Source organism: Vigna unguiculata, chromosome 9 (assembly GCF_037176805.1).
Source record: "Vigna unguiculata cultivar grain cowpea cultivar isolate G323 ecotype 2 chromosome 9, ASM3717680v1, whole genome shotgun sequence".
Classification (NCBI taxonomy): Eukaryota; Viridiplantae; Streptophyta; class Magnoliopsida; order Fabales; family Fabaceae; genus Vigna; species Vigna unguiculata.
In genome coordinates, this window is record NC_140800.1 from 8,893,516 (window position 1) to 8,920,511 (window position 26,996).

At 30.3% G+C, this 26,996-nt stretch overlaps 1 protein-coding gene across 1 annotated transcript; it reads left to right on the plus strand.

Moving 5' to 3' along the window:
* The first annotated feature begins 22,098 nt into the window (after nucleotides 1-22,098).
* Nucleotides 22,099-26,156, plus strand: LOC114163902 (putative LRR receptor-like serine/threonine-protein kinase At1g74360). The gene is made up of 2 exons (XM_028048285.2): nucleotides 22,099-22,484; nucleotides 22,787-26,156. The coding sequence occupies exons 1-2, from the start codon at nucleotides 22,358-22,360 to the stop codon at nucleotides 26,008-26,010; spliced, it is 3,351 nt and encodes a 1,116-aa protein (XP_027904086.1). The 5' UTR covers nucleotides 22,099-22,357; the 3' UTR covers nucleotides 26,011-26,156.
* Nucleotides 26,157-26,996: the final 840 nt, after the last annotated feature.

Sequence of the window (26,996 nt, forward strand, 5' to 3'; positions counted from 1 at the left end):
CTTTGAACCTTTTTCTTCATTACTCTAAAATCAAACCTGTCCAAATAGAATTACCCAATGGAAATGTTGTTTTTTCACATTTCTCTGGTTCAGTTCAATTCTCCCCTGAATTTGTTCTTCATGATGTCCTTTACGTTTCTGATTTTACTTTTAATTTACTATCAATTTCCAAACTCATTTCTTGTCTCAATTGTTTTTTAACCTTTTCTGATGTCAATTGTTACATACAGGAGATGAGATCTTTGAAGATGATTGGTTTGGGTAAATTAAAACAAGGCCTTTATCACTTGGACATTATCAAGAGTCAGACATCTCCTAAAGTCTCCTCCATCAATAATTTCACCATCCCTCCAATTACCAACACCAACCTTTGGCATTATAGACTAGGATACCTTTCCGAAAATCGTCTCAATATTTTGCATATGAACTTTCCTTTCATTTCTAAGCATGTTGATGACAATTGTGATATTTGCCATTTAGCTAAACAAAAACGTTTGTCATATTCTCCAAGTTTTAATAGATCTTGCAAATCCTTTGATTTAGTGCATATGGATATTTGGGGACCATTTGCCAAACTCTCTATTCATGACCATAAATATTTTTTAACTATTTTTGATGACTTTAGCCGCTAAACATGGGTTGTTTTGTTAAAATCAAAAGGGGAGGTCCAAATGCACATCCAAAATGTTGTTACTTTGATTAAAAACCAATTCCAAACCACCATAAAGTGTATTCGGTCTGACAATGGACCAGAATTTCTCCAAAAAGATTTTTTTTCAGCAAAAGGAATTTTACATCAAACAAGTTGTGTTTATACCCCTCAACAAAATGGACGTGTTGAAAGAAAACATCAACACATTCTTAATGTGGCCAGGGCACTCATGTTTCAATCTAATATCCCAAAGCATTTTTGGTCTGATGCTATAAAACATGTTGTCTTCCTAATAAATCGTGTTCCTTCTCCTGTTATAAAAAATAAAACCCCTTTCGAATTATTATACCAAGAACCTCCTGATTTTTCCATGATTAAAATTTTTGGTTGTCTTTGTTATGCATCCACAAATTCTCCACGTCAAAAATTTGATGCCCGCTTTAGAAGTGAGATTTTTTTGGGTTTTCAAACAGGCACTAAAGGCTATGTCATTTTTGACATCAACAGCAAAGAAATATGCGTGTCAAGAAATGTTCAATTTAATGAGACGTGTTTCCCTTTTCTACCATCCAGCCAAACTCCTTAATCTAATCCCAAATATTTCAGCCCAAAACCAACCTTTGACTATGACACCAGCCCAACAAGCACCGCCCCACCTTTCTTTGAGTCACCTACTTTTCACATACCCCCAAACTCACCTACTCCCAATTGCAATCCCATCTTGCCTTCCCCATCACAAACTAGTAAATCTCCATCTCTCTCACCGCACCACCAACTCTCTTTCTCACAAAATTCTGATGCTCCAAACCTAGATCCAATATCACCTCTACCACGCCATTCTAACCGCGTCACCAATCACCCAAGATATCTTGATGATTATTATTGCAATATTTCTTCAAGTGATTCGACTCTTGTTCCCCACCAATCATCTTCAACGATCTTTTATCCCATCCAAAATTTTGTTGATTATTCGCACTTGTCTTCTTCTCACTCCCATTTTTTGATGTGTCTCAATTCTGAGCAAGAACCAAAAACATATCAAGAGGCAATGACTCAACCTCACTGGCAGGAGGCGGTGCAACTTGAAATTTTTGCCTTAATGGAGAACCAAACTTGGGAGGTCATTCCTACACCTCCCTCTGTCAAACCCATCGGGTGCAAATGGGTTTTCAAAATAAAAAGAAGACCAGATGGATCTGTTGAGCGCTACAAAGCCCGTCTAGTGGCTAAAGGATATTCACAAATTGAATGGATTGACTATCTGGAAACTTTCTCCCCTATTGTAAAAATGGCTACTGTAAGAGTTGTTTTAGCTTTGGCATCCATTCACGGTTGGGACTTGCAACAACTAGACGTAAGTAATGCTTTTCTTCATGGAGAACTTTCAGAGGATGTGTATATGGTGATTCCTAAGGGGCTTTCTGGTCATCCATCGAACCATTGCTGCAAATTGAAAAAATCTCTCTACGGTTTGAAACAAGCAAGTCGCACATGGTATGAAAAATTATCTCTTTTACTATTGTCATCTGGTTATGTTCAAGCTCATGTTGATCATAGTTTATTCATCAAAGTTATTGGATTTGCTTTCACTGCTCTCATTATTTATGTTGATGACATTGTACTTACTGGCAACTGTACTTCTGAGCTTATTAAAATTAAAGCCATACTTCACTCTCACTTTCATATAAAGGACCTTGGTAAGTTGAAATATTTTTTAGGAATAGAAGTGGCTCATTCCAGCAAAGGAGTTTCTCTTTGTCAACGCAAATATTGTCTAAACTTGATCAAGGATTGTGATTTGATGGGTTGCAAGCCCTCTTTAACTCCAATGGATGATTCCTTGCGTCTCCATCAGGATTCTAGTGAACCTCTAGTTGACCCATTGTCATATAGATGATTAATAGGCCGTCTCATTTATTTGACCAACACAAGACCTGATATAACTTTTGCCACACAACAACTTAGTCAATTCATGGTAGCACCAACTTAGATTCATCTGCAAGCTGCTTTCAAAGTGATTCGTTATCTAAAGGGATGTCTTGGAAAAGGTCTATTTTTTAGTCAGAAGTCTTCAACACAACTTTTTGGATTCAGTGATGCCGATTGGGCCACATGTGTTGACACACGACGTTCCATCACCGACTATTGTTTTTTTATTGGTAATTCTTTGGTGTCTTGGAAAGCTAAGAAGCAATCTACTGTATCTCGATCTTCTGTAGAAGCAGAGTACAAGGCTCTTGCATCAGCCACCTGTGAACTTCAATGGCTCTCTTTCCTCTTTGAAGATTTGAGAATTCCTACTACTAAACGTCTTGTCCTCTACTGTGATAGCCAAAGTGCACTGCACATTGCTGCCAACCCAGTTTTTCATGAAAGGACGAAGCATTTAGAAATTGACTGCCATATTGTCCGTAAAAAATTACTTGCTGGTCTCATGCATCTCTTACCAATTTCATCATCACATCAATTAGCAGACATCTTCACTAAAGCTCTTCCTCCACGTCTATTTCACTCCAATTTATCCAAGCTTGAGCTTCTTGATATCTTCAAATCTCCAGCTTGTGAGGGGCTAAAAGAAAAAGAATCAAATCAAAAGCCCACAACAGCACAATCAAGCTTGCAACCCATATAGAAATATTTAGCCCTATGCATAACGGTTTGTTTTGTCCGTTTCTACAGCTGTATTTTGTAGTACATAGGAGATGATTCTTAAAACAAACGAGGTGTACCACCTCTGTGCTGTATATATTCATTGTCATTGCTTTTGTCAAGATCACAAAATAAGAAAAATCATTCTCTCTTTTTCTCTTTGTTCAAGCCTTTACTGCTTTTGGCTATTTTTCTTTTAGATGTGTCTTTTTTAAATGTATATTTAATAAAAAGTATGTATGGAAAATATATATTAAAAAGAGTTTACAACAACAACAAAAATGTAAAAATTTATTTTATATTTGTAATATATTATTATGCGCACTTAAACGATAGTTTTATGTGACATGTTTATCAAAAGTTTTTTTAAGAAATTTGGTTAGTAAAATTCTCATTCTTTTGTTAGTATAAAATGATAGAATAAGAGATAAAAGAAAATAAATATTTATGTTTAAAATTTTTATACTAGTTCAAATTACATTTAGTTTTCAACAAATAAATGAATTTCACTATGTAAACAATTATTGCAAATTACAACATAATATTTGAACCCCACTGAGTCTTGACTAAAAATAATCATCTAAGTAATATTTATAACTCAATCAATTCTAGCTCGTAACTTGTGTATTTGTTGGAATGCAACCAATCATGAGTAAACAATGTAAAGTATTTTTTTTGGAACATAAACATTTTTAGTAAAGAGTATTTTTTGGATAACAACCATTTTTGGCTAAACAAATAGTGTTGGTGTCATATACATTATTACAAGTTTGCTCAATAGAAAGAGGATTAGTGTCTTTCGACATACATAGATTATTAAAACTCTTCTAAGTTGCTAACGAACACAACAATATTCTTATAATGCTTTTACAGCACAAAAAGGATTTTAGTTTTGATTTTAGTTGTGTTTCAACGGGGACAAATTCAATGACTTTTTTTTGGAAAAAGTTACATAACTTTAGTTAATTTTCACGTGTTGAATGACCAACTTTAATTAAAAAAAAATTGAGAAAAGATAACTAAGGTTACGTGATTTTTTCTAGAAAAAAGGCAATGAATCTATTTCAATGTTTCAACACTTCATGTTTGTTATCCTAATTCTTTTAATAAATGGGTGATTTTATACGTAAAGTGTAGAAGAAAGAGTAATTGCAAATCATTTTCTCATCATTAGAGATGACAACGAAGCAAGACAAGATAAGATTCATTATCTCATCCCTAAAATAAAAATTCATACCCATATTCATCCTCATACCCAACGGGTATAAAATATTTGTCTTGTTCCCATCTTTACTGGTTAACGGATATATCCATACCTATGCTTATAACCACTTTCTTATTTTTTAATATCAATTAATTAATTTTTATAAAAAAAAAAATCATAGAAAGGAAAATATCATATTATCAAATATTCAGTATCAAAAGAACAATGTAAAATATTTATTAAAAAATGACAATTGTATAAACTTTAAATTAAAGTACCAAATAATAATTAGATAAAAATGAAAGAATTATATAAAATATTACACAATTACACAAATAAATTTTGATAACCACATCATTTGATTTTGATAATGTTAATGAAAAGTTGATAAAGTTAATTTTCTTTTCAAATATTGTAAGCCTCATTTTTCTGGTCTAAAGAGGTTTGGGCCTGGCCTTTTCGTGGGCCCAAGGCCAACCCATTAGGGGACCTCCAAAAAGCCCCCAACCAGTCCCACTCATTCTTAGTCTGACCTTTTTCTAGAAAAATTGTTCTCCTCCCCCTCATTGTAGAAACTAAAGAGCTCCACTAGGGCACAATATCCTTCCGTCTCCGAGCTAACGGAGCCCATTCTACCTCCAAGTAAGTTGAGCTTCAACTTTATTCTTTCTCTTTTTCGGTTCAGATGCTCTATTTCTGTCTTGGGTTCTCCCTACTACCTCATTCTCGACTTTGTGTGTGTTTGGTTTCAGCTCCTTAGCTTGCTCAAGTGCCTTATTGCTCTTCCTTGGGTTACTATTCTATTTGCTAGCATTTTCCAAGTAAGGGAAGCTAGGTTCTTTTTCGTGTTTTTGAAGTATGTGGTTTGTTCCCGATTCTGTTTTATGCTTAAAATGATTAGAAAATGCTTGTATTCGTATATGAATGATTCAAGTAAGGATTGCATCCCGAAACTCTAAAGAATCAGCTAGTCTCACGTAGAGCAGACTGATTCAAGTGGTGAGAGTAGCGGGAGGCCTTAGTCTTTGGCAGGATAATGGACTTAGATGTTTGAAGGCTAACCTTATGTATGGTAGGGTGAAACCTATTGGCAATGACTTTGAAGAGCAGTAGAGGCTACCACAAGTGCAAGCGTATAGTGAATCTGATCTTATTATATGTATCCGGATAATTGAGTCATAGTGTCCTACTTGTTTGCTATAACATGATTTTGTGCCTACTTTGTTGCATGCTTGCGAACTATTTTAAGTACTTGCTTGCTATAACATGTTAAAATTATTTTATACTAGCTTATCCTTTTCTTTGTGTTTGTTTCTTGTTTTGCTTTGTCTTTTGCGATGATCACCTTATTGGTGGAACAGATGGAAGAATTCCTGATGATAGATCTTATGGTGGTGACGTTGTTGTCTAGGCCTATGTAATTCCTTGCTTTAGGAGTAAGCTTTTTCAAAACTGTCAAAAGTCTTTAATTATGTTTTGTTTATGGCATTGTGACATGCCTAAGTTTCCTTTCTAAGTGTATCCATGGATGACTGTAATGGTGAATCCTTCCATATATAATGTTCATCTGGTTACTCTTTTAATATTATAATTATGTGATGTTTTATTAAGTAGATTTAGTCTATTTAAATGAGATGTCACAAATATTATTAAAAGAAAACAAAATATTTAAATTTTACAAATATTTCAAATGTTTACTTTCTTTCTATAAATTATAATGAAATATCTTTTTTTTTATTAATTAATAAAGGTTATAATACACGACTAAATGAAATCACATATAAAAAAAAGCTAACAATAAGTAAATGAAACATCTTTGTACAATTGGGATGGTAAAATTACATTTATGAAGATGAGTTAGAAAATAAAAATAATCATATAAAAATAATTATATAAAAAATAACAAATAATAATATTAAAAAGAAATAAAAGTGATCATACATATATTATAGAAACGATTTGATACATTACAAAGAAAAAAAATGTATGATTAAAAATATAATAAAATAGAAAGCATATTAAAGATTAAAAAGTTTTTCAGATATTAAACTAGTTAAACCATAAACAGATAATTAAAATGATGTGAGTGAAACAAAAATTCTTCAAACTTAACAAAATTCAAAAAAATAAAAAAATAATTTTTTTTATATTATCTAAAGTTCAGGTGATAACAATTAAAATTGAAAATCAAACATATCAATAACATAACATGACATGACTCTATGTCAGCAGAAGTTATATAATAAAGGTAAAATATCTAAGTCCAATTCAACTTATCTAAAAATAGAATGATTTAGAATAATTTGTCGGTAATAATAAATATTTAATAGGAATGGTAACTGTGTGATATAATGTGAAAGGAATGGTTTTTGAAATGCTTAAATTATGTATAGCAGAAAGATATTACTCAATAGTAAGAAATCAGAAACTGTTAATATATATATATATATATATATATATATATATATATATATATATATATATATATATATATATATATATATAATATGGAGGACCTTCATAGCAGTGGGGAGAGGCCATGACCCCCAAATGATTTTTGATTTTTTTTTTAAATTATATATATTCTTAAAAAATTTTGAAATTTTGAAATTTTGAAATTTTGAAAATTATAGATAGTATATTTTAAAAATTGATGAAAATTAAATTGTGTCTTTCTATTTTTTTTATAGAATATAACATGTAATGTTAATATATAATAAAACATAAAATAAAATATAATAAAAAATAAAAATATTTAGGTTTAATTACTTTTTGGTCTCTCTTTTCGTCTAAAAATATCAAATTGTGACTAAAATATTGAAACTAAATTGAGACTAAAAAATTGGTGGCCAACTTGACATTTTTAGTAATAGTAACCAAAAGAGTAATTAAATCAAATATTTATTAAGATATTTTATATTTTTTTTGTCATTTTTCATTGTCTTCTTAATTTTTCACAAAATTGTACTAATGTCTTCCTCTCATATTTTGTTTTTGAAAGAAGAAATTAAGTTAAACACATACTAATTATTTTTGCTCTCATTTGTTTCCTTCATTCCTCGAGGAAAAATAATGATTTGATGATGAAATATTAGTTTAATAGTTATTAAAAAAAATTATCTTAGGAACCTTTTGAATACTCATTTTTTATGATTATAGAAGAAAAAATAATGTATTATGTGTTTTTTATAACTGATTTTTAATTATGACTTTATTATAATATATATTCATTTGGTAAAAGTTATAACTATACGTGAAGATGAAAACAACAAGATAAATTATACTTTTTATTGTTGGGAAATCACGCACTAAAAATAATAATATCTTCAAACACAAAAACACACCTACAAATAAGAGCAGAAAAATCAATAAAAACACTCAGAAAATTTAACGTGGTTCAACATCTCAAGGCCTACATCCACAAACACTCAACAAGAAGTATTATCACCCAAGTGCAATTTTTCTAGCAAAATTTACAAACCTTCATACAATTTTTTTATGGACCAAAACTACAAACCCTTCTTAGTGCAATTTTTCTGGCAAAAATTGCAAACCTTCCCATGACACACAACTACCCAAGTCCCCCATAAGAGAACTATTGAGTTGTGGTGACAACTCCAAAATCAACTCTTTATTTTTATAGTATTTTTCTGCCACTCTCCTCTTCATATTACTTAATGTGGGACTTTGGTGAATACCCACTTGAGAACCAATACTTCTTATCATTCTTCACATCATTAAAGCATTTAAAACATGATATTAATGATCTAATATGACATCTAACATCTAATTGTTTGATGGAAGAATCATTCTTTAAAGCGTTATACTAATGATTCAATCAAATGATCAAAAAATTATATTATTTTGACTCCTCCAAATCTCTCTTGATCAAGATCCGCCACTATATATATATATATAATTATTTGTTTGTTTGAGATATTTATTGAAAAGTTTAGTATAATATAAGTTACAACATATCGCGAACATTATTTTTAACCGAATATTTAACAATGATTTTCAAATGTTTCGTTTAAAAAACAATTGCCCAACTTTTCGATGTAACATAGCATGCAAAGTAATCAGACATATGTTTTATGGGCTAAAGATAACATGCACGTCCATGTCATTAACTTTTGAAGTTTATATTTCTAATGCAAATTGAAAATATTAGATTACAAGAAACAAATACTAAACCAGTTTTCAAATATAAATAATAACATGTAGTTTGACCAGGTTTCCGTTTTCCCAGTTTTTTTAAACAAAAATTAGCATAATGATCTCAGCTAATACATCATAACCATAAAAAAAAAATATTTCAACAGCAATCTTGGTTCTCTTATATTAGTTTTCAAATCTTCAAGTTCTAGAAACTAATAAGAAACATAAAAGTTAATTTAAAGGAACTTACACAGATCACTCTACTCTTTTTTTTTTTTTTTTTTACAAGTGAGAAGATTCAAATCCTAAATTAAATTATAAGGAATAATATAATTAGGCTGTCAATGTCACACGTTCATAATATCAATAATATCAGATTCATATCATTAGCCAAGACTGTGCAGACATTGATATCATTTCTTAGTAACAATTTTTGTTTTTTTTTTTAGTTTTGAGGACTGCGAAAGGGACCCTCCAATACATTATTAATTATGTATAGATTTAATTGTATATTTTTAGTTTCCAAAATGTCTTTTGGAGTTATTTTCAGTTATAAGTTCCAAAACTTTTAATAACTACAGGGTAAGTTTTTTTTTTAAATAAAAAATTTAATATGTGAAAGTTAATTTAACGATGTATTTATATACTAATAAACAACAATAATAATGTTATTTTAGTGATAAGAGTAATATTATTAATAAGAATAGGTGTAATAACGACAAATAATCGGGTTAAATATGTTTCTACTCCCTTAATTTGCAGTGAATTTTGGAATCAGTCCATTTTGAAACTTTGGATTAATCTAGTCATTCATCTTTCGAAATACGTGAATTTAGTCATTTTAATCAAATTTTGTTTGGTTTACTTTATGTTTCGTACGCATTTCAGGATTATATTTGAGTTGTTTATACTGTTTGACACCACATATTTGTTTTAATATTAAGTCAAATAATATTATGAAACGCACTTGAAATGTCAAATAAATTTAATAAAATTTGATTAAAAAGATTAAATCTACGTATTTCAAAAGATGAAAAATTAAATTGATCTAAAATTTTGAAATAGACTAACTTCAAAATTCACTGAAAATTAAGAGACAAAAACATATTTAACTCTACATAATATAATTACCAGTGATCATAGTATAAAAATAACTGGTGGTAATCTAAAAATAACAATTTAGTGGTATAACAACGATAATAATATTGATCGTAACAAATATTATTATTAAATAACAAATATAATATTTTTTAAAACTCAAAATTAAGCATACAGATAGTTTTTTGTTGATTTGGAAATGAAATAAAAGTATTTTAAAATTTAATAGAAAACCATTTAGCCCAATTTTTGTTGAACGTGTTTTAATTTTCATATTCCAATTATGTATATACTAAGATTTTTCAAGTATCATAAATATACAATTTTCGTTTCTTATTTAGCTAATACAACACCTATCAGATGACGTGAGAATATACATATTTTTCACTTATGCTGACCAACTTAATTAGACTTTTGTCTCTCATAATTGCCATAAAAAAATATAATTAACAATTAAGTTACAGGCAATATATTACCTTCATAATACCTTTTAATATCATGTTATTATTCAATTTTTAACAGACCGGAAGAATAAAAATGTTCAATTTGGATAACCTAATTAATACAATCAAAATTGAGACGGAGAATAAACAAATATAGTAAATAGGAAAGTAAAAATACAATTAATTTTTATTCATTCAAATTTTCTTTTGGAATTTTTGTTCAAATACAATTTTATTGAACCTGGTGAAGATAATAATCATATATTAGTAACTGTAATTAACAATGGCGTAAAGTGAAATTGAAGAATGTGACGTGAGGACATCACGTGTGGCATTTTTGTTGAACGGGGAAATTTGAATTTTTTTTTGAATTAACCTCTTTGAAAAGGGATAATGAGAGTGACAAATTCACATATACAAAGCAACTAGTTATTGGTTTTGGACCACATATTATTGGAGAAGAAGATTAAAAGATTCCCTACCCATCATATCTTCCGTAAATTCAATCTTTTACATTAATTCAACTTGGAATTCCTTGGAACTTGAATTTTTACTTGAGAACAAAATAGATACAAATTTTAATAGTTAGTAAAAGAAATTGATAGTGAATAATATTATAAAACTTTAAGAGTCTTTAATTATCAATTGTAATATATTTTCTTTTTTAATTTCGTCTCATTATTTTAAATATTACTTGGTTTTATTTTTTTTAAACAAATAAATATAATTCATACCGTAAATTCACAATATTACAATAATAACATAAGACACAAATAATGAATAACAAATACGAAGTCACTAAGACTTTGTTTGTTTGTGTGAATTTACTATTAGAAGAGAATAACTAGTGCAATTTATCCATGATTTATTGTATTTGTTTAGGTAGATTTGGATGGAAGGATAAGTCTCTTATCCCATCCCCTTCATTTGATGAGATTTGCGAGTGAATCATGATATTTTACAGAATTAACCTTGCAAAAACATCACATGATGCAGTATGTTCTTATGCTCTTTTAATAGAGGCAATGTGAGATTCCTGACATGCAGAAATATGTGGGAGCTATTCCTGGTTCATGGTGAAGAACTCGACAAAGGGTAGTTTGAGTTGTGTAGTGAAGATGGTGAGAAAATGGAGTTTGAGAATGACAAGAATGGTGAACTGGAATGACATGGATGGAGGCAACCATGAAGTAGAAAAACCATGGAATCAGTTCTAGGAGCTTTTGGAACCGAATATATGACTTGTTGAAACGTGATGGAATCAGTTATGAATATGTTGAAACCGATTCCATGATATATGTTGGGCAATGGGTTCTGTTGCACCTTGGAATTGATTCACAAAGGGGTGTTGGTTGATTAAGACAGTAGCACGATGGTTATAGAAGTTGAAATCTTCTAAGGAGTGTGTAACAACTCACCTACCAAATCAACTAGTCTCGAAAATGGATAACGCTAAAGTGTGCGACATATACCCAGCCGTCGAGACAAGTATCGTACTCTTAGCTTTAACTGGTGGTCGGGTCATGCCTCCGATGTTGTTACTTTGGAAGAATTAGAATGCTCATCATGCTATAACACCAGAAGATTCTGAATAATGATTAACAAGGACAGTCGGTGACATTCGTATTATAATCAGAGGTGAAATTCTTGGATTTATGAAAGACGAACAATCTTCTTGAAAATGACTTATTTGTGTGCACAATAATTATTAATTATTAATGATGTTTAAGAATAATAATAATTTTCATACATAAAAAGTCTAACTTTTACAATTATTTTGAATGACAAAAATGAAGATTAATGTTTCAACAAACTTTTATCAATGATAACAATTAATGTTTAAATATTTAATTTTTTTATACTAAAAATGACATGTATTATTTATTTATTAACATTATTAATTATTTTTTAGAATTTATTAAATAAAAGTCTTTTAAGAAAATAATTTTCACTCATCTAAATATCAGTTTGTTACTTTTATCGTAAGGTACTTTGATAATCTTTGTTTACTATCTATAAAAACTTTTTTTTTATCAATCATACAAGTCAAATCTCCTACAAACTCTCGTAAACTTCACCTTTAAATTTACTTACTTCTTCCTTCAAATTCATTAAAAAAAACAATACAAACTTTACTTTCAAATTCATCCACTCGCTCTCCCTCAAATTCATTTTTACAAAAGAACACACCCTAAATTTAATTTATTTGGTTAATTTCATGATATTACAATAATAAAATATCACAATATGAATAATACATTCATAAGTTAAAAAAAAAAGTAATACATTACATTAATTAATCTATTAAAAAATTTATTTATGAAAAACTAAATCAGATTAATAATATTCAAAATAATATAATGAAAATAGAAAAAGTCACCGTAATAAAAAGAATAAAAGTGATTAAACCTATTATAAACTTATTGTAAAAGTTATTAAACTTATTTAGACCAATTTAATTATTTTTGTTAGGATTCAGTACTTTTTCTCGCATAAAATTAAGATGACCATTTTTTCACAAATGTTTAGATTAAAATAAACTATGTTTAATAAATCCTCTTAAATTTTATGATATTGTCTTGCTAATGCTCATTATGTATATCAAATTTCACATAACTTAATCTTTATAAATGCACTGCCTAAAGATAAATATTTACACATTTAAAAATAACATATCATAAGTTAAAATTAAGTAATAAAATAAGTTTCTAAATAATTTTGAAGTGTTTTTTAACCTTAATTTTCGGTGAACATTGGAATTAATGAAACTTTAGACCAATTTAGTCCTTCAACTTTAAAAATGCGTGAATTTAATCCATTTAACTAAATTTTAAATTTTGTTGAATTTAAGTGACATTTCAAATGCGTTTCATGATAACATTTGAGGTGTTTACAACGTTTGATACGTTTTTGTTTCAAATAAACTTAACAATTAAAAAACTAAATTCACGCATTTCTAAAGTTGATGAACTAAATTGGACCAAAGTTTTGAAGAGAGACTAATTCCAATTTTTACTAAAAGTTAAGAAATCAAAAACATATTTAATCCTAAGTTTTAAATTATATGAAATTTGTACGCAAAATATAATTAATAAAAATATGAATTTAAATATTTGAATTGATTTAATTTTGTTATAAAGTAGTTAATGTTATAAAATTAATGGATGTATATTGACTTGCTAGTCAGTCATGATTGAGTACTAGTGGGAGCGTTTTAGGGTAGTGTGCTCTATATGTCTCAGTCCAGACTCTTTTTAATCCTTTCTTCATTTACAATTGTATATTATATTCTTATTTTTGTGATAAAAATTATTTGGCTTTATCAATTTTCATCTTGTGTTATTATTATTATTATTTTATGTGCTAGTTCTAAATATGTCAAATCTTGCAAAATTTGAATTTGTGATTATTGATATCACAAGGAAGAACTACTTATGTTGGATATTAAATGGTGAAATAAATTTATGTAATGGGTCTTGGTGATGTTATTAAAGGAAGAAATAAAAGATATGAGCAAATAATTTCCTCTCACAACAACAATATCGTGAGAAAGATTTTACAAATATTCTGAATTGATTTCATGTCCTTAGTGGTTGAACAAAACAACGAAATTTTTAATGAAAATTCATGAGACTTGTTCTGTTCCGTTTCCAGAAGTGAATGCAACCATATCTCATTCCTTTTCTTATTTTCTCTCTTATTAATTTTATTTCATAACATGTTATCAACAATATTTATTATTCATATCTTCATGATCATAGTTGTGATTTTGGTCGTGGTTATAATCGTCCTAGTGATTATGGTTGTGGACATGATCATAAAAGAAATTTCAAACATTTTATCACAAAAAGTAAAACAATAATATAAAAAAGAGAAAATAATGAAGACAATAAAAAAATATATTATGTAATATTGACCGTATATAAAATGTTACAAAAAATATGTTATAGATACACATAAAACTAACCTTATAAGATGCGATATGTGTTATGTATACCTTAAAAGACAAGTAAATGGGCAAAAACATAAACTTAACTAAAAATACAAACCTCCAATATCAACAATTAGCCTAATTAAAATTACAAACCTCCAATGTCCACGTGTCTACGGTCAAGCTAGATTAGCAGTCTTTTTTCTATTTAATAATAATTACTTTGCTTTTTAACGTTTTCTTTTTCTAGTTTACATTTTCTTTTTGTACTTCGTTTTATTACTTTTTATTTTATCTTTTGTATATTTTCTTTATTACTTTTCACCTTTATCTCATCTTCTTTTTTTTCGGCACTTTCCTTTGAGAACAAATAAATCTCCAAACCCCTCCCCAACAAATATCATGTTAAAAAATACATACAAATTTAATTCTTATATAAAATAAAATATTAATTTATTAATTCTACTATCAATTTTAATATATTAAAGCTGAGTCCTCGTGCACGTGGCACTTGTTATTTTTTGGTTTTTTTTTTTCACTCTTAAGACTCTTGACAATTTTAATACAATTTTTTATTTGTTTAATTTTTTTTTCTTTAATTTTAACTAATTGTAGTTTAACTCTAAAAGTTTATATTTCTATAAATTCATAGTTAATTTGACAAATCATATTAACACAAGTTATTAAATTGCTTTCAATTTTTAAATATTTTATCTCTTTACTTTATTTACATGAAATTTTACAAATACTTAATTGTATTTCTTTATTTTTTATAAAATATAATTTTAATATTTAAAAAAGAGATATATTTTGTTATACTTTGATTTTATTTTTGTTTTAGTGATGACATGTTATACTTAAAAATAATTAAGAGTTGTAATAATATAGTTTGGTTTATAAAAATGTATAATAGTTTTGTTAATAGGTACCTTATCTTCAAATAAGATAAGATAATTAAGTATATTTGTTTATGCAAGGATTGCATCATCTAGATAAAATGTGTTAACAATATATTTTATTTAGCTGATGCAATACATAAATAAATATAGTCAATTATATAGACATTTAAATTAATTGTGAGAAGATTTAGCGTATAATTATATATATACTTATTTGGATTTGTTGGATAATTAGAATATTATTATGAAATTGAAAAGGGGATTATAATCATTGTGAGTGTGATGTTATAGACAATTAAATGAAGTATAATGAGTATATAATAACATAAAATTTTGTTATTTTGGAGAAATATCGTTTTAAGTGAATTATTGTGACACCCCGACTACTATACTAAATAATAATTATTATTATTTGATAAAAAGATATGGAATTAATTGTTTTTTTTTACTATAAGATTAACCTTGAGAGAACATTAATAATAACATAACTTCATATTTATATATATAGTTTACATCTCTATAATTGTTCAGGAAATATTACAAAAATATATATTTGTAAAATATTAAGAGTTCTACATCAGAATAGAAAATTATCTATATTTTTAATATCTCCTAAATAGAAATTATCCATGAGTCAATCTTCAGAAGATCCACCAATAATATCCCGAACAACTCTCACTGAGCAGGTTCCTCTTCTGCTCATGCAACAAGTACATATGAAAGAAAAATATGAAAGGAGTGAGGTCTTTATAAGCCTTAAATATCAATCTTAATAAACTCAACAAACAATGCATTTGGGAAGTGATTAAGTAGTTGAGTATTTCTCATAAAATATTGGTACAATCATAATTATTTCTTTCTCGAGAATATTAGCCATTCATCGGCTCACAAAAGAGATATATACTCACTACCTAACCTTGGCGATGCCGAGCAGGTATCGGATAGTCCCAAGTTTGGCCTATGAATATCCTAGTCCAGTGCGTTATTCTGAACTATCCAGATATTCACCTACTTGGTAAAACTTCCTTAGACCCCACCATGGTCCCTGCCTTTCATCCCGCAGTGTACCAAACTGTGACTTCCCAAATACAACCACTTTGACACTGGTTTAATCTCAACTTATTGAAACCAGACTTAACTCTTACTTAACTGACATACTCTTGGATATTTTCAAAGGTCATAAAATGTGATGACTATCAAATCATGTCATTGTATAAACTATACACAAAGAATATAAAATAATGATAAAATGTACATGCAATTTTCTTTTGTCCAAGCTCACTGAATAAAATAATATTTACTTTCACTTTACATTTATTTTTATTTTTTAATTATAAAATAATGATAAAATAAGAATCAAAGCAAGAACTTTAAATAAATAATTATATAAGGATTAGAACGTTATAAATAAATATAATAACAAAAATATAAATTAAACAAGACTAGTGCGTAACTGAAAATATATTAATTGAAATAAATAAATAGAACCAGTGCATAACTGGATATAAATAAAATAAAATAAATAAATAGGACCAGTGCGTAATTGGAGGTAAATAAAATAAATAAAGAAATAAGACCAGTGCGTAACTGGAGATAAATAAAATAAAATAAATAAATAGGACCAGTGCGTAACTGGAGATAAATAAAAAATAAAATAAATAAATAGGACGTAACTGGAGATAAAAATAAAATAAAATAAATAAATAGAACCAGTGCGTGACTGGAGATAAATAAAATAAAATAAATAAATAGGACCAGTGCGTAACTGGAGATAAATAAAAATAAAATAAATAAATAGGACCACTGGAGATAAATAAAAAATAAAATAAATAAATAGAATCAATACATATTTGGAGATTAAATAAAATAAATAAATAAACAGGATCAGTATATAATTGGAGATTAAATAAAATAAATATAAGAGGATAATAAATGAAAATAAGTTAAATGAAAGTAAAAAGAATAATATATGAGTCAAAATAAATAAAAGATTAATATAAAACCCATGAGCTTATCAAGATTAATATATAAGAGCTTAACCTCACTCCCCCTTACCTTATTGATTGAAGAACACACTAATAATATTTGTAGAGGACTATGATCTTTTCGAATCTTTGCTCTAAACTTTTTTTCCCTGTTTTCTCTTTATCTCTCTTATTTCTCTTTCTCTTTCTCTCTCTTCTTTCTTCTTTCTTTCTCTCTCTTCTTTCTCTCTTTCTCACTTTCTCACCACCGTAACTTCCCCTTCATCTATATATATATATATATATATATATATATATATGTATATATATATATATATATACATATATATATATATATATACATATATATATATATATATATATATATATATAAATAAGCAAGTCAAGTCATGTGGCATCATGACTTTCATTAATGTAAAAGATAATGTTTATCTTTTTTTTTTCTTTTCCTTCTTATCTTTTCTCATAATCTTATCTTCTTCTTCTTCTTTTTTTTCTTTTCTTCTTATCTTTTCTTCTTACCTTTTCTTCTTATCTCTTCTTCTTCTTCTTCTTTTTTTCTTTTCTTTTTTCTATATTATTATTATTATTTTTATCTCTTTTAGAAAATTCTTCATATATTTTTTTTTACACACACCTATTTAATTAAAATATTTTTACCTAATATATATATATATATATATATATATATATATATATATATATATATATTATATTTGTTTTGTTTTATTCTTATTGTTATTTTCAATAAGTAAAATTTACATCATGATAAAATATATTTTTAATGTTTAAACTACATCATAATAAAATACGAAACATTAGTAAAAAAAATTTAATTTTTCTAAGCATTTTATTTAAAATAAATAATACGGTATATTAAAAATAGGGATGTTACAATTATCGCTCAAGCAACACTCAAGCGATGAGTAACTATTGCATGCACCACTTAATGTTGCTTAAGCACTAACACAAATGCTCAAGTCACGAGCATGTTACTCATTTCATGGCTTAAGAATTCTCTCTCTTTCAAGATACTTGACACCAGTGGCGGATCTTGACAAAAAATGTTGGAGGGGACAAAGTAATATAATTTTGAGATCATTAGATTTGATCATTAGTACAATGCCTCAAAAAATGACTTATCTACTCAACAATTTGATCATTAGTATAATGCTTCAAAACATGTGAAAAAGTATAATTATCTTGTTTTCATCAATAGTTTCTTTTTTTTATCACTTTTAAACAATGAATTTATTCTTTTACTCTTTATCAATATTTTTCTTTTCGTAAATAATATTAAAAAATAATTTATCATAATCTAAGAAAAAATTAAGGCACATAATTATTAAAAGAAAAATATATTATAGTCAAATCACAATTAAAAATAAGTTATAAAAAAGACATGATACATTTTTTTCTATATTCATAAAAAAAATGAATAGACAAAAAGCTAATGAGTTAAAAAATAATGTTTTCATTATCAAGTGAGACAGGAAACAAGAAAAGAATAAATGAGAAATGAAAGCAAAAATAATGAGTTTGTGTCTAACTTTTTTTTCTTAAAAAAAAAGAAGAAGAAAACATACAAGAGTGTGAGAGATGATCACAATTTGTGAAAAAAAAAAACTAAAAAGACAATAAGAAGGAAAATAAAAATTATCTTAATAAATATTTGGTTTAATTACTCTTTTAATTCATGTTTTCTTATAAAAATGTTAAGTTGGTCCTCTAATTTTTTAGTCTCAATTTGGTCCCAATTTTTTTTAAAAACTAATGCAATTTGGTCTTTAACGTTAAACTTCTTGAAAAGAATCAATGATTGTTTCATTAAAGTTGGAATGGTTTGCTTTGTTGATGTAGTTAATATAATCCTAGTGTTAATTTTTTTTTACAAAAACTGGGACAAAAAAAATTAAACCTAAATATTTTTATTCTTTATTATCTATTAACATATAATATTGTGCTTTATAAAAACAATAAAAAAATACACAATTTAATTTTTATCAATTCCTAAAATATACTACTTACAATTTAAAAAATTTAATAAATATTTAATACATTTAAATTATATATATATATATATATATATATATATATATATATATAAAATTAAAAAAAAAATTCAAAATTGTGAGGGGGGGCCATGGCCCCTGCCTGCCCCATTATCATCCGCCTCTACTTGACACTCAAGCACGAATTGATCGTTTAAGTATTAGTGTGTAACATTGTTGTATCATTATAGGATAAACATAAACAACTGATGGATTTAGACCCGTTAGTAAGTAACCATTACCGACGAAATTACCGATGGGTATCCTTGCTTAATTTACCAGTAAAAATATCCATCGGTAAGGTTGTATTTGTTGACGTAATTATCGACGAAAATTACATAGTTATTGACGAATCAAATCCTTCAATAAAGTTACTCGATGAAATCAAAATTACATTTCACTTTCCCCCTGTCCCAATTTCAGTTTCGTCCAAAAATGCAAACCAAACTCATAACAAAGCGAAAATCCAACCCTTGTACGATGACGCTGCACTAGCCCGCATTGATGCTATTGTGACCTTGTCGATGCCCATCGTGACCCTGTCGTGACGTTCGTGGCTTGAGCAAGACAACTTCTTGTTCGTGGGTTGAGGGAGCTCAGCAATCTCACTATGTCTCCTAAGCTGCCGTCGTTCTCCCCCAATCTCACCGTCGTCGACCGTTTGTGGTAAGTCTCTATCTCACCGATCGTCATTGTTCTTTGATTTCTTTATCCCTCCATCGTTACACACTCTCATTGGATTGCGTTTTTCAGGCTAGTGGTCACGTGCGTTGAACCATTGCTAGGTGTGTCCATTTTTCCCTTTCTCACTTGAGCCCTAATTGAGTGATGGGTTTTTGTTTTTGGTTCGATTAAGTTTTTTGATTAGGGATTTGGATTTTTATTTCGGTAATACTCCATTATGTGCATTTAATCTACAATTCATCTGTTATGGAACTTAGGAAAATGTTTTAAGTTGATGCATTGTCCAACTTGTGAACAAATGGATAAGTTCGTATAAGCTTGGATGACATTTACATGTGTTTAAGGTTAAATGTCTTAACTCAATATTGGTATTGTAGTCATCAATATTCACTAGGACCTGAATTTTATAACGTGGAAGTATGTAAGCCTGATATAGGAATAATCTTTTTGTTAGAAAAATAGTGAAATAAAAAGAAGAGAGCAAAGTCCAAGTATAAAGGTCAACCAGATTCACACCCACTACTGCGTAGTTCTGAACCAAATGTGTTCATGTTGGTGTGTTTACTTTCTTTTTTCCTAGTATACATAGAGTTTTTAGAACTTATATGATTATATAACAAGTCTTATTGGCCAAGCGTTGATATTAAGGTTCAATAGTATAAGAGAATGATAGTCATTCATACAATGAGAGAACACTCGAGTAATAGAGAAAACACATTAATTTTCTCTCCTTTCGGATTAGTGTCACTTAAGTAACATGAGGTCATTCAAGCAAGAAAATATTCATCACTTAGAGGGAATAAGGTCACTCAAGTGGAAGATTATGACATTGTAGTTAATATGTGAAGCAAATGTGTGATTTAATATTTATATGCTTATATATATGATGACATGGTGATGAAGATAAGATGTATGCACTACTATGATATACTTATCGATATACATTGTATGTTGATATTTGTATGATATTGTGGCCTAATATATTATGCCCTTTTATGAGTGTGTGGTGAGAAATACTTTGAATGATATTGGATAATGTTCTTACCATGTCCAATAGTTCCACGTTGCTTAAAAATCGAGACCTAAGACAGTTTAAATATTTTTTCCTCCTTCCACTGTCCAAAGTGATTTTTAAAGACAAAACTGTGACAGAGCATACACTCAAAAGTGAACAATATCTCAAATGTATGGTGATTGACAATAACTCTATCATCAGACTTGCGATCGAAAGAAATAATATTAAGTATAAAAGTCATTGTTTAAATGAGTTTCACCAACGGTTTAAGTAGAATAAGATTTCCATATCGAGCTATTACAAATAGGTGCAATGAACCACCCAATTATAAAAGGATACAAATGAATTTTTCAATACATTTATGATGAGTCAAAGTGTTAGTTTTTTGTGTGACATGCTTAATGTGATTCTTATTTATAAAATTTTCCAAATATTACTCTCCCTTGTATTTTTCCACAACAATAATAAAAGATGACTTGTGAAACATTGGTAGTTTTATTTTAATTTAAGATTTATGTTTTTTTTTGTTACTATCCCTCGTGTTTTTCCACAATAATAGGCAAAGACGACTTGTGAAACCTTGATGTTTCTATTTTAATTTAAGATTTATTTATATTTATTTTTACTATATATTAATTCACGTGTTACATGTCTCATAACTTTTGAACTCTATCTTCATTGTGATTGTTTTGCATCTTTAACTAATTTATGGTGTGTGTATGTGTATAAATAAATAGTTGTGACAGAAGAGTGAGTTACGAATGGTTGAGCAAAGAAGAGAGATAATAGTCTTTGCGTGGTGGCAACGTAGTTAAATCCGTACGAGCCAATCTTCGTCAAACCGGTCAACAATGGCGGCTCCCACCCCCCCTTTCCCACCAAATCCAAAACTCTCTTCTTTGCTTTTCTCACTCTCAAATTCATTAATACACAATTATTTATACAATATTTTTCATGTGAGAAATAATTTTATGCAATATCTTAAAAATCAAAGAGAAAAAAAACTAGAAAATAAATATTAATTTAAATGTGACATCATTGCCACAAAAATGACTAAACTTAATAGTTTTACGATATTATATATTCATTTAATATTAGAAATAATTAATTGTAGTGATTAATGCAATATTTTGAACATATATAACGAGTATTTAATTTTAAAGATGTTAGAAAAATGTGTATGAATGATAATGAACCATGTATAGCTATGAGAAATAGCCGGATTAGAAACACACACATGATTTGACATTCACATTCACATTCGGGGACAAACCACATCAACCACACTTTCTTTTTTATTAATTACAACGACAATCGTTGGTTCATTCTTCACTCATATATTGAATTGAATAAAATAAACCCCTCAGCGTGATATCACAAGACGTGAAAATGGAAAACAAAGACACGAGCCACTGTGTTGTTCAGAGTTCAATTGTTTTTTTGTCCACCACCACCACCTGGCACTGGTAGACCATTCCAACTCCCAACAACACAACATACCCAATGGCTTCAACGTCCTCACACCAGTTCTGAGTCCCTCAAGATTCCCTCTTGTTCTATTCTATTCCCTGCCACAACCATCAAGTACATGAGTTTTGCCAAAACAACAAAAAGTACACAGAGCACAAGAAAAGAACCAGGGTCATCATTAATGTCAGAGCAGGAAACCGATTCATGGGGCTTCCTGTTTGTCTGTTTCTTGATCCTTTTCTCAGGTACTAACCTAAAACTCTGTCGCTGATCTTGTCCACAAAAGACAAGTTTTTGCCTCAAACTCCTTTCTGGGTTTATAATAATAGTTGTTTTTCTGATAATGAGTGAACCTCGTGATTGTTTTCGATCGTACACCTCAATACGGAGCAGTGTTTATTATTAAGTATTAAAAGCACCAAGCTTTGTGGTGGGGTGTTGTTAGATTCTCTATTTATTTTTGTTTATTAAGATTTTCCTGGGCTGATCGTTGATTCTGTTTTGTTAGCTGTCTTTCACGCTTACCGAGGTTGTGGTGATTGAACAGGTAAATTAGTTGTTGGGGATTCGTTGGCGACTGACGCAGAAGTTCTGCTGAAGCTGAAATCTTATTTGCTGAACCAAACTCGAACAAACAGAGGAGGGTACATAAACTGGAACAAGAACAGTTCAAATCCTTGTTATTGGTCAGGAATCGCTTGCAGCCTCCTGAACGGGACAACAACGAGGGTTGTGAAAGTGGATATCTCTTACAGTGAAATATATGGTAACATATTCGATGGGTTCTCTAATCTCACTGAGCTCAGACACCTTGACATGTCTTGGAACTCTCTCTCTGGGGGGATTCCTGAGGACTTGAGGATGAGCCAGAAGCTTGTGTATCTCAATCTCTCGCATAACACTCTCGAGGGGGAGTTGAATCTAAAGGGATTGACTCAGTTGCAAACCGTGGACTTGTCTGTTAATAGGTTCCGTGGGGAACTTGGGCTGAGTTTCCCTGCAATTTGTGACAGTTTGGTGACTTTAAATGTTTCAGAGAATCACTTGAGTGGTGGAATTCATGGATTCTTTGATCAATGCTTGAGTCTGCAGCACTTGGATTTGAGCACCAACCATCTAAATGGGACTTTGTGGACTGGATTTTCCAGGCTGAGAGAGTTTTCAATCTCAGAGAATTTTCTCACTGGGGTTGTTCCTCCACAGGCTTTTCCAGTGAACTGTAGCACCGAAAATTTGGACCTTTCAGTGAATTTATTTGTTGGTAAGGTCCCGAAGGAGGTGTCCAACTGCAAGAACTTAGTGGTTCTCAACCTTTCTAGTAACAATTTCACCGGAGATATTCCCCGTGAAATTGGTTCCATTTCTGGTCTTGAGGGATTGTTCTTGGCGAACAATACTTTCTCAAGGGATGTCCCAGAGACCCTTTTGACCTTGAACAATTTGTTCATCTTGGATTTGAGCAGAAACAAATTTGGTCGGGAAGTGCAGGAGATTTTTGGGAAATTCAAGCAAGTGAAGTTTCTTGTGCTGCACTCAAATTCCTACACTGGAGGGTTGAACTCATCAGGCATTTTTACATTGACAAACCTTAGACGTTTGGACTTGAGCTTCAATAATTTTTCTGGTCCATTACCTGTTGAAATCTCAGAAATGTCTTCACTCGCTTTCTTAACCTTAACCTACAACCAGTTCTCTGGATCTATTCCTCCTGAATTGGGAAAGTTGAATCGCCTTATGGCACTTGATCTTGCCTTCAACAGTTTCAGTGGAACGATCCCACCAAGCCTTGGAAACTTGACTACTCTGTTGTGGCTAACCCTTTCAGATAATTCATTAACCGGAGAAATCCCACCAGAGTTGGGAAACTGCTCAAGCATGTTATGGCTAAACCTTGCAAACAACAAACTATATGGAAAAATTCCTCCCGATCTTACAAGAATTGGAAGGAATGCAAGGGCCACATTTGAATCAAATGAAAAGAATCTTGGGGGTGTTGTTGCTGGCAATAGTGAGTGCTTAGCAATGAAGAGATGGATACCTGCTGATTACCCTCCGTTCAGCTTTGTGTATACCATCCTGACAAGGAAGAATTGTAGGGCCCTTTGGGACAGGTTGCTCAAAGGATATGGTATCTTCCCCATGTGTACTTCTGAGCCCTCTGCTAGATCATCACACATAGCAGGGTATATTCAGCTAAGTGGGAACGATTTGAGTGGTGAGATTCCTTCAGAAATTGGAACCATGGTAAACTTTAGCATGTTGCATTTGGGAGATAACAAGTTCACTGGGAAATTCCCTATAGGGATGACAGGTTTACCACTCGTAGTCTTGAACATGACCAGAAACAATTTTTCTGGTGAAATTCCAAGTGAAATTGGCGACATGAAGTGTCTACAGGATCTTGATTTGTCTAGGAACAACTTCTCTGGAACATTTCCCATAAGTCTGGTACACTTGGATGAGCTTAGCAGGTTCAACATCTCGTACAATCCCCTCATATCTGGTACAGTCCCACCATCCGGACACTTACTCACTTTTGACAAGGATTCATATTTGGGTGACCCCTTCTTGAAACTCCCAAAGTTCTTTAACATCTCTGATGATAGAAATAGCACATTACAAAGAGTCTTGAAGAATCCCACAAAATGGTCTTTGGTTTTGGCTCTAGGATTAGCTATAGTGGTATTTGGACTTCTTTTCCTTGTAATATGCTTCTTGGTGAAAAGTCCATCTGTGGAACCAGGAAACCTGATGAAGAATATGAAGAATATAAAGAAAAAGAAAGCACATGATTCAGGCAGCTCCGGATCCTCACCGTGGTATTCTGACACAGTTAAGATATTCCACCTGAACAAGACAGTTTTCACACATGCAGACATCTTGAAAGCAACCTCAAACTTCACAGAGGAGAGAGTGATAGGAAGGGGTGGGTATGGAACAGTATATAGAGGGTCGTTTCCGGATGGGAGAGAGGTGGCAGTGAAGAAGCTCCAAAGGGAAGGAACTGAGGGTGAAAAAGAATTCAGAGCTGAAATGAAGGTTCTAAGTGGTCATGGATTTAGCTGGCCTCATCCAAACCTTGTCACACTCTATGGTTGGTGCCTCTACGGTTCAGAGAAGATACTTGTTTATGAGTACATAGGAGGTGGAAGCTTGGAGGAGCTTGTGACTGATACAAAACGGTTGAAATGGAAGAGGCGCCTAGAAGTGGCAATTGATGTGGCTAGAGCACTTGTCTATTTGCACCATGAGTGCTACCCTTCTATTGTGCATAGAGATGTTAAGGCCAGTAATGTGTTGCTAGATAAAAATGGGAAGGCCAAAGTCACAGACTTTGGACTTGCTAGGATTGTTGATGTTGGAGACAGTCATGTGAGCACAATAGTGGCTGGCACAGTGGGGTATGTTGCACCAGAATATGGACAAACATGGAAAGCCACTACAAAAGGGGATGTGTATAGCTTTGGGGTGCTGGTTATGGAGCTTGCAACTGGGAGAAGAGCAGTGGATGGAGGAGAAGAGTGTTTGGTGGAATGGACTAGGCGTGTTATGATGGATTGTGGAAGACAAGGGTTAGGTGAATCTGTGCAAGTTTTGTTGAAGGGAAGTGGGGTGGTTGAGGGTGCTAAGGAGATGGGTGAGTTGCTTCAAGTTGGGGTGAAATGCACACATGATGCACCACAGGCTAGGCCTAACATGAAGGAGGTTCTAGCCATGCTTATTAAGATATACGATCCTATTGGGGACTCAAATTATGGACACCTTGTGTAGCCTTTTGTGACTCAAGATAGAAAAATTGTGCATAGTGTAAGTTCCAATACAGTTTACATAGAAAACACATATCATACACAGTTCATTCTTCTTGTGTAAAGAAACTCATTATTCATGTTGCAGAAGTTGCTCAATTTTGTTCTGTATCTGAGACTTTACTTTTGTTTAACACCTTTCGTGCATACTAAGCACCTCTGTTCAATTTGTCTTAATCAGTGGCAATGTAAAATATTTCTTTTATCAATCAGTCCCTAAGATTTCTAATTCTTAATAAAAGGTAACTGAAGTTATGAAGAATATCAGAGCTCAAACTACAGTAAACAGGGAGTGCATTCTCCTGCTACAGGAGTGTTAATTTAATATAAAATCAATGAATAGGGAAAAACTATACGTGAGTTTGGGGAACTAATATAAAATTTGTTTATGTTGTTTTGTATTGTTTGTGTGGTCTATGTGTGAAAAGAGTTTAAACTTCATTCAACTCCTTTTCAAGAGTACCTTGTCCAAACATTGTTCAAGAGTTAATCTTTAATCTTCTCCTAGTTCTTCACAAAGTAACCTTCCTCGGAAAGGGAACAATCTAATTTTCTTTTTGAAAACTTGAAAAGTTTTAAGAATTTTCAATCTTTCACTCCTTGGAAGAGAAGAAGCTCCATCATTTTGGCTTCAAAAGCTAGGCTTGAGGTCTTCAAGAGATAAGTTCTAGTTTGTTGTCATGTTCATATTTCCTTTGAGTTTAGTTTAGTTTAGTTTCCTTACATGTTCCATTCCATTTTTTTTCTTCTAATGGTTCATTTACTTATTTCAATATTCCTGAATCATTTGCATTTGGTCTACGAACTTGTAACATTTTTATTCTTGACTTCTTTTTTTACTTTGTTTGAAGTCAATCATATTCATATAATCATTTATCTTTGATTTTCTGAATCTTATAACTTGTTCAGAGTCAAACTATTCGTGAGTTTGGGGAACTAATATAAAATTCA

Bases quoted from the DNA above. Each gene is read 5' to 3' on its own strand.
- LOC114163902 (XM_028048285.2), top strand. From the start codon at position 22,358: ATGAGTTTTGCCAAAACAACAAAAAGTACACAGAGCACAAGAAAAGAA. The intron at 22,485-22,786 runs GTACTAACCTAA...GTGATTGAACAG, and splicing joins TTTCTTGATCCTTTTCTCAG to GTAAATTAGTTGTTGGGGAT.